Genomic DNA, 8849 nt, shown 5'->3' with positions numbered 1-8849 from the left:
TTCACGAAAAGAGCAGGTTTATCTTTAGCAATATTTGTGAACATATGCATAAACAGTAATTACAAATGCATTTAAATACATCTAATAACAAATTTACAAAAACATACAATGTTCTAGTACATTCTATTAACTGATTTCTGAGAAGCTACAACAGTGATGCTAAACTTTGGAGATACAGCTTACTGTTTTTTGAAAGTGATGAGAGCCTGTTTAGGTTCAGCTGTACAGTAGAGTAGATTATAATTAGAGATTACAGAATGGAGTATTATGCAACTATAACAGATATAATAAACAGGGTAATTCCATCCATGTCTTTTAAGAGGATTTGATCAGTCTTCCTCTGACGTGGACAGTGATGACAGCAGACAGCATGAGGGTCAGACTGATGGAATACAGCACAATCTTCAGCAAACACACAGATACACCAGCAGAGGGAGACACTGAACCTGAAACACACAACAAAACCCACTGATGGATTAAATGTAATGACCAAATAGAAAAGAACGAACTTGTTTCAAGGAAATCAGACTGTCACTGAACAGAAGAATTTATAGTATTTAATGGTAACCAATGACTACAGCTATGACTATAGATCTATGATAATCAATGACTACTGTTAGCAGTGTATCAAAGTGAAAATGAGAATTAAATCAATGAACGTTAATAACTACTGTTAGATGCCTGCAATGACAATATGTTGGCATGAATGTGTAAAACTCAGTATATAGTGAAGTGAGTGAAATACTGTATGTGATGAAACAGCTCCAGTTTGAGTTTGTACAGGTAATGGTATCATGATGAGTGAGGCATGTAGATGAGGCTTTCTTCACAGCAGGAGAACTTTTTTTTGATGATTTTCCAAGTGAAAATAAGTTAACTCCTCTACAGGTAACACATTTAAATAAAACTTTTTTTTTCTGCCAATATTTTTTTATGTATTCATTGGTTTAACAGCAAAAGAACAGAGGTTGTTCTACAGAAACATTCATTTTTCTATCTATCCATAGGAGTCACTGGCATTACCAATCCTCATTGGTGTTACACGTAAAGGTGACACATTTTTAATTGAAAAGGTTAACTTTCCTTTGGCCTGTCTCTTCCCCAGTGACTAACATGTATTAATAAAATCAGACTCTGCTGAGGGTGCAAGGGTGTCTGCCCTTTCTACATACTTACAGGCTGTTAATAACTATTGTTCCTCTTTCATCCTGCAAACCATTTGCACTTTTGACTTACTGGATTTTGATGTTGAACTGAGCACATCCAGAGATGGAGAAAAACAACTCCATGTATGGACAAGCAGGTTACGACATATGTTAGAATGTGGTCGAGCCCTTCCTTGGTTGCCTGCGAGCACTTGGGAAGGGCTCTCTGTCTGTGTGTGTATATAATAGAGGGGACTTCCCCTTCTTCTGTGTGCTTTTGCTGAATAAATCTCTCATCTCTCTACGAGAGTGTTTGTTCCCCATTTGCACCGAGCACTCTATCTTGGGACTTAGTGGGATTTGCCGAGCTGGTTTATCGCTTCATTCTCTGGTTTCTGAGGGAGAACACTGTCCACGGAGACCCTTCCTAAAAACGCATCTTATGAAATGACTGCTACAGATCATCAACCCACATGTTGTCAATCATGGAACATCCACTAAAATATGTAATTCAATTCATTTGTATTCTATTTTTTTCACAATTACCTTAGAATAAAGTAGATCATCCCAGTGACTTCAACCAAAAGCTTCATATAAAATCATGAGCTAAATGAGAATCTCTGATAACTGAAGACACAGTGGACTTACCATGTGTTGGTTGATCCTTAGAAAGTAGTTAACAGGAAGTCAAATATCATCACTGATTTTTTTATTTTTTTATTTTTTATTTATTTATTTCAAAAGAGATTTTGACACACAGTAACACCAGTGACACGTCTCCTGGAGACCACAACTTTCATTATAAACTTTCACTTTTAAATGACAAAACACCAAATAAATATTATATTCATATATTTAATAGTGATAGATTATAAATCTAATATATAAATATAAGTAAAATATTTGAGAAAATATAGAAAATCTATTTTGATTTGGGTTTATTCTGAACTGAAACTGTTTTTCCTGAATTCATTACACCTGCACACCTACTGTGTGCAATCTGCCTCCTGTGATGACAAAATAAGCAGATAAATCTGCCACTGTGTTGACTTCACTTGATCATTTGATTCATCATAAATCTGACATGCTGTAATTTCTGCTGTCTCATGAATGAATTCATGAAGAAGATTTATCTAACTAAGCTCTCTGGCCAGCTCTATATTAGCATATAACAATCTATGTAGCATAATAAGACTCTATTAGACTCTTAACTGATTTCTACTTGCACTACTACTAACTCGCACAAATATGTACAAGTACCCAGAATCAGGTGCAAAGTCAAGTAAACTTTACATTTTCTCTTCAGAGTGTAAAGTGTGTACAAAAACATTTATTTTCTAGCTGCTAGCATTCATAATGGCTTCCAATTCATGAAGTGATAATCCTAAGACTTTAAAATGCTCTTCCATATAACATTCTGGAGAAGTTGTACTGGTCTTTGGTGACTTTATCCTCACCTGGAAGAGTTAAATGGAGCTAAATAACACTGATTATACTGGAAGGTGAGAATCTGCAACTGACAGACAGCTTTAATAAATGTACAGTAAATACTCATTACTGTGTTACTTTACCTGATTTTAGAGTTTCCTCTTTAAGACCAAGGACTTTCTTACATAATTAATGTATTTGGCCTACACTGGAGAATGACTGTGTTGCTTTATTTATTTATTTAGTGTATAGCTGCGCCTGCTGTTTGTCCCATTTGATGCTTGAGAATGAGTTTCAACAATGGGTGTCAGAGACGGGGAGTCTGTGAGAGGCTCAGTAAGAGAGAACAACTTTTGTATGTCCCTGTCACACTACAATGAATAATAATGTTACTATGTTAAAGTTTTCAATGTACGGTCTTTTAATGTAAGGTTTTAGAACTAGTGTTTCTGTCTGTGTATATCTGTGTTCACACCTTCACCTTCATCAGCACAGAGTTGTTTAAGCTTTCTCCTCTCCAACACGTCTGTCTTCCAGCTGACTGTGTTGCTATGGTTACAGATGATGGAGCTGCCATTGACGGACAGGGAAAGGGTGATGCCTCCAGGTGATGTCACTTCCTTCTCCTCACACATTTCTTTATAACAGCTGGATTTGATAGAGAGGTCATGACCTCTACAGGTGAGAGTGATGTTGCAGGTGTCTCTGCTCAGCTGGAGAGTCAGGACTGGAGCCTCCACTGGATCTGAGGTAGAAGATGTACAGACACATCACTGTAATGCTGACAGCCAGTCAGTGATAAATCACTCATCACATATCACATAGATTATTAAAAGCTGGTGATCTAGTAGTCTCTATTTTCAAACTGCTCAACAGCTTTTAAAGTAGCTGAGAGCGATCTGGTCATTGGTGATGGTGTAGAAAATAATATCAAATGTCCTTTTCAGTTGATAAATTAGAACTGGTGATTTGAGGGTCATGTTTATCACAGTTAAAATCAAAAGGCCATTAAAAGCTTACATTGACCAAGTTTCAATGATGCTTTTAAAGGGGAGCTTCACTGATTTTTCAAAATTTCTGTCCAATTAATTTATGATGTAAACTAAGTCATTCCGTGTGATTTGTTGGGAAATGTGCCAACATTGTTTATAATGCTCATAAGTTTAAATCGCAAGTAATTTGTGTCACAAAAGCCCTTTTGCCCGCTGTCAAGCCACTGCAAGTTCACATTTTACAGCAGAAACTGTCAAATCCCAGCGCTGCTGTGGAGCAGAACCCAATAAATCTGTTCAGCAGTCAGCACACAGTACTTGGTTCAGGTGATGTAACACTGCTGTGAGTTATCATTAGCAGAATCTCAACTAGCTCCCTTTTCCATACAAAGTGCTGTATATAGGTTTTAAAATAATCGCTACTGCATTTAAATGTTTAATGTTGCCTATTAATGGTCTGTTTTTATTCCAGTTTTCAGCAGTTTACCTACTTGGTTTATGTTAAAGAATGTTAAATATTGTGCTAAAAAAGTTATATCCATTATATGGCTTTGTGTAACTCTAAAAAAATAAATGACTATTGAAGTTATCTAAGTTATCTGCTTTTACTAGAAAACTAATTATTATTTTTGTTAAATTATTTTTTTATAAAGTGGTGTGTTGTACACTGCAGAGACAGGTCTGTATGCATTCAAAACTGCCTTGGTATTTGGACATAAGCTTAATAAAATGATCTACAACCCTATTTTCAAAAAAGTTGGGATGCTGTGCAAAATGGAAATAAAAACAATTTAATGTAAACACATCATTTGAACCCTATATTTTATTGAAAATAGTACCGAGACAACATATTAAATGTTGAAACTGAGAAATGTTATTGCTTTTTGAGAAATATTTGCCCATATTGAATTTGATTTATCAGCATCATGTTTTAAAATGTTGAAGGGTTTGTGTAAAAAAAAAAAAAAAAAAGAATACACCTGGTGGTTGATTGCCAACAGGTCAGTAACTTGACAGGGTATAAAAAGAGCATCTCAGAGAGGCTGAATCTTTCAGAAATATAGATGGGGAGGGGTTCACTATTCTGTGAAAGATTGCGCAGGTAAACAATTTCCAATCCAAGAATAATGTTTCTGAACTGAAAATAGCAAAGAACTTGAGGATTCCATCATCAACATTATGACGTCATTAAAAGAAGTATTTGCTGGCCATGATCTTCAGGCCCTCGGGCAGAACTGCTTTAAAAACAGATATGGTTCTCTGGTGGAAATTTACTGCATGGGGTCAAACACTTCCAAAAAACATTTGTCTGTGAACACAGTTCATAGTACATCCACAAATACGAGGTAAAACTCTACCATGCAAAGAAGATACCATCTATAAACAGGATCCAGAAATGCTGCTGCCTTCTCTGGGCCCGAGCTCATTTAAGATGGACTGAGGTGAAGTGGAAAAGTCCTGTGGTTGATGAATCAAAATGTTTAATTCTTTTTGGAAATCATGGACACTGTGTCCTCCAGGCTAAAGACCCCTCAGCTTGTTATCAGTGCACAGTTCAAAAGCCAGTATCAATGATGGTTACATGGTAACATTAGTCACTAGTATAAACAAGAAACCATTAACCACAAATCAGCAGCATTGAAGAGAAAAAAAGAGAAAAAAATAGATTCAAATACCAGTGACCAAGAGGAAAGTGACCATCAAAACAAAGGAGACAGAACATTTAAGAGATGAAAGAATGTAAAAATTACAGCATCTTAATAACAGCAGTGCTGTGTCAGGACTGCATGTTTCCTCTCACTGACTGATTTTCTATAAGACTTACCCAACACAGAGAGTCTGTACTCAGCAACAACTCTGTCCACATCACCAAATGCTTTTGCTTCATACAGTCCACTATCAGTCTTCTGTAAGTTCTTCAGTTTCAGACTGTAGTTTTTCTCATTGAGCTCCACTCTGCCTTCATAAGCAGAGTAACGTTTGGTTGTTTTAGTTTTAGAATTGTAATTTAGAATATTTTTATTCTTGTTAAAAACCCATAAAAACATTTTAAACTCTGGTATAGGATGCTGTATGTCCATTTGAACAGAATTTCCAACCAATCCCAGCACTTCACTGGGCACTGCAGAAAGGGGAAAAAATAAAAACATCCTTTGGTACATTGTGAGTGCTTTATCCTAATTAACATATATGTTAATGACTGATTTGCAAAACTTTAGACTGTCTATTACTACATACAGTGAGGAGAAACGTATTAAAATACTTTGTTATTTAATGTACAGTCATATATGTTAACACATCCTCAGCAGAGAACACACTTCTAAACAGTAAACAGTACATCTCTATTTAAGCTGGAGCTGTTTGTGCAGATAAACTCAGTAGGCTGAGTGAACCACAGAGCAGGAGGACTAAACTCAGTAAACAAAGCAATCAAATATTACATACATGACATTTGCATAGTATATAGTGTAGTTTTACATATTTTGTTGATTTTAGTTTTATAAGCCATGTAACAGAGTGAAGAGAAATGTCTTTAAAAAAAACTTCAGAGAATTGTTTACCTGTGACTGAAATCAGAGTAGAGAGAACGAGGATCAACTGCAGTATCATCACCATTGCAAAGATTCTGAGATACTTCCTCTTTAACTGTGAAGGAGGAAGTTCTGAAAGTCCTCCTCACTGCCTTAGAGAGGGTTTCTAATGTGCTGATATTCAAGCAGACCTTTTTAGGGAACAAGTGACAGAATATTCTATGTTAAAATATATATATATATTATTATGGTTTAATTTGTTTTTAACACCTGAATACAATAAGGAGGCTGTCAATTTCATTAATTCATTCCTCATTCATTCATTTATTTTTCATGCTTAACACCGAGCACATTAGGACTAGTAACAGCATTATAGAGTGTACTTCTATAAAACTAATCTTCTTCAATGCGTATTCAATTAATTAACTTAACTGCAAAGTATCACTGTCTTTTTTGGGTCATTGTGGATGTTCTAATGACACATTTGACAGGCTTTAAAATTGCCTGTCAGTTCCTGTTGGTTTTCCTCTGTGGTTAGTGTAGTTTCTCTTCATTAGCTTCTCTGTCTCTTCTGTACCCTAGACTTTAAGAAAGACTATGCAGTACACACACACACGCATTTTATTTATATATATACAGTGCCCTCCATAATTATTGGCACCCCTGGTTAAGATGTGTCAAAAGCCTTAAAATAAATTCAGTTTTTATTGTGGAAACATACTGTCACACTGAAAATTGTAGAAAAATGTAACCTTTAACTCAAGTAGAGTTTTAGGGGGAAAATAAAATCCCTGACTAAGAAATAATTTTTCTTCATAAAATCACCTGTTCCACAATTATTGGCACCCCTAACAATTCTTAGGAAATAAATGTAATTAAAGAATTTCTGTCACTTCTACAGTAGTTTACGAAGTTATGTAGGAACATTTAATTAGCAATTCACAACTTCCTGTTTCCCTGGGGTATAATTATGACGTGACACAGAGGCCATTTCTCTTCAACATGGGAAAGACAAAGGAACATAGCATTCAAGTAAGGCAGATGTGTGTTGACCTTCACAGGTCAGGCAATGGCTACAAGAAAATAGCCACTCACCTACACCTGTCCGTATCTACTGTCAGAGGAATTATTAAGAAGTTTAAAACAACTGGAACAGTGGTAAACAAGTCTGGACGAGGACGCAAGTTTATTTTGCCACCACGCACAGTGAGGAGGATGATAAGAGAAATAAAAAGTTCTCCAAAGCTCACTGTTACGGAACTGCAACAAATGGTAGCATCTTGGGGTCACGAAGTCTCCAAAACAACCATCAGACGCTATCTACACGCCAACAAGCTGTTTGGGAGGCATGCACGGAAAAAACCTTTTCTCACTCACAATCATAAACGTAAACGTTTGGAGTTTGCTAAGCAGTACTGGGACTTCAACTGGGACCGTGTGCTTTGGTCAGATGAAACAAAGATAGAGCTTTTTGGCAACAAATGCTGTAAGTGGGTCTGGCGTAACACAAGAGCTGAGTATGCAGAAAAGCACCTCATGCCCACTGTGAAATACTTGGGAGGATCAGTGATGCTGTGGGCCTGCTTTTCTTCCAAAGGCCCAGGGAACCTTGTTAGGGTGCATGGCATCATGAATGCTTTGAAATACCAGGACATTTTAAAACAAAATCTGGTGGCTTCTGCCCGAAAGCTGAAGATGGGTCGTCACTGGGTCTTTCAGCAAGATAATGACCCTAAACATATGGCAAGATCTACACAGAAATGGTTGACCACACACAGAATCAAGCTCCTCCCATGGCCATCTCAGTCCCCAGACCTTAACCCCATTGAAAACCTGTGGGGTGAGCTGAAGAGGAGAGTGCAGAGGAGAGGACCCAGGTCGCTGGATGATTTAGAGAGATTGTGCAAAGAGGAATGGTCGAAGATACCTCTTTCTGTGTTCTCCCATCTTGTGAAACATTATAGGAGAAGATTAGGTGCTGTTTTGTTGGCAAAGGGGGGTTGTACAAAGTATTAACATCAGGGGTGCTAATAATTGTGGCACACATTATTTGATGTTAAACAATTATTTCTTAATGTGGGATTTTTTTCCTACTGAATAAATGCACTTGAGATAAAGGTTGGATTTTGCTCTTTTTTCCATCGTGGTCCTATATTATTTAAAAAAACCCTCAATTTATTAGAAGCTAAAGAACACATCTTAACCAGGGGTGCCAATAATTATGGAGGGCACTGTATATATATATATATATATATATATATATATATATATATATATATATATATATATATATATATATATATATATATATTATTAGTTCCACTACTACAGTAGTAATTACTGCCAGCACATATTATTCCCAGCATAACATTGGGAATTTCAATATTATTTTACTTATAGATTTAAACCCAATTAAAGGCTCACTTTGACAGTCACTTTTAAAGCATTGTTTTTGGGGCATGACTGATTAGACAGCCTTCATGAGAAGAGCATTTGTGATCATATGCATAAACAGTATTTACAAATGCATTTAAATGTAAACATTTACTTACACTTCATACAATATTCTAGTACATTCAGTCAGCTGACTTCTGAGAAACTACAGCAGAGAAGTCTGTGTGCTACAGCGTGCAAAAAAAAAAGGGTAAGTGATGAGAGCCTGTTAAGTACAGCTATACAGTAGAGTAGATTATAATCAGAGATTATAGAGTAGAGTATTATCTAACTATAACAGCTTTAATAAACTTTAACAC

The 8849-nt window shown here is 36.2% G+C and overlaps 1 protein-coding gene across 2 annotated transcripts; it reads right to left on the bottom strand.

The window, feature by feature from the left end:
* LOC108413489 (SLAM family member 9-like) lies at positions 1 to 6192 on the bottom strand. 2 transcript variants are annotated; one of them, XM_017686018.1, is made up of 4 exons: positions 6127 to 6192; positions 5391 to 5687; positions 3049 to 3318; positions 1 to 446 (listed from the first exon to the last, which is right to left on the bottom strand). In XM_017686018.1, exons 1-4 carry the CDS (start codon positions 6179 to 6181, stop codon positions 316 to 318), a joined length of 753 nt encoding a protein of 250 aa, XP_017541507.1. In that variant the 5' UTR covers positions 6182 to 6192; the 3' UTR covers positions 1 to 315. The 2 variants fall into 2 exon arrangements, with proteins under 2 accessions (XP_017541507.1, XP_017541508.1); XM_017686019.1 differs by having other exon boundaries at positions 3055 to 3318.
* Between the last annotated feature and the right edge of the window lie 2657 nt (positions 6193 to 8849).

This window comes from Pygocentrus nattereri, chromosome 19, assembly GCF_015220715.1.
Source record: "Pygocentrus nattereri isolate fPygNat1 chromosome 19, fPygNat1.pri, whole genome shotgun sequence".
In the NCBI taxonomy this organism is placed as follows: Eukaryota; Metazoa; Chordata; class Actinopteri; order Characiformes; family Serrasalmidae; genus Pygocentrus; species Pygocentrus nattereri.
The sequence above is the reverse complement of the archived record's forward strand: the minus strand, read 5'-3'. Positions and strand labels throughout refer to the sequence as shown.

What these genes read in the sequence shown, in the direction of transcription:
- LOC108413489 (XM_017686018.1), bottom strand. Translation starts at nt 6,181, where the DNA reads ATGGTGATGATACTGCAGTTGATCCTCGTTCTCTCTACTCTGATTTCA. An exon ending in TACTCTGATTTCAGTCACAG is followed by an intron (nt 5,688 to 6,126) that starts GTAAACAATTCT and finishes CCCTTTCTGCAG; the next exon opens with TGCCCAGTGAAGTGCTGGGA. An exon ending in GTACAGACTCTCTGTGTTGG is followed by an intron (nt 3,319 to 5,390) that starts GTAAGTCTTATA and finishes CTTCTACCTCAG; the next exon opens with ATCCAGTGGAGGCTCCAGTC.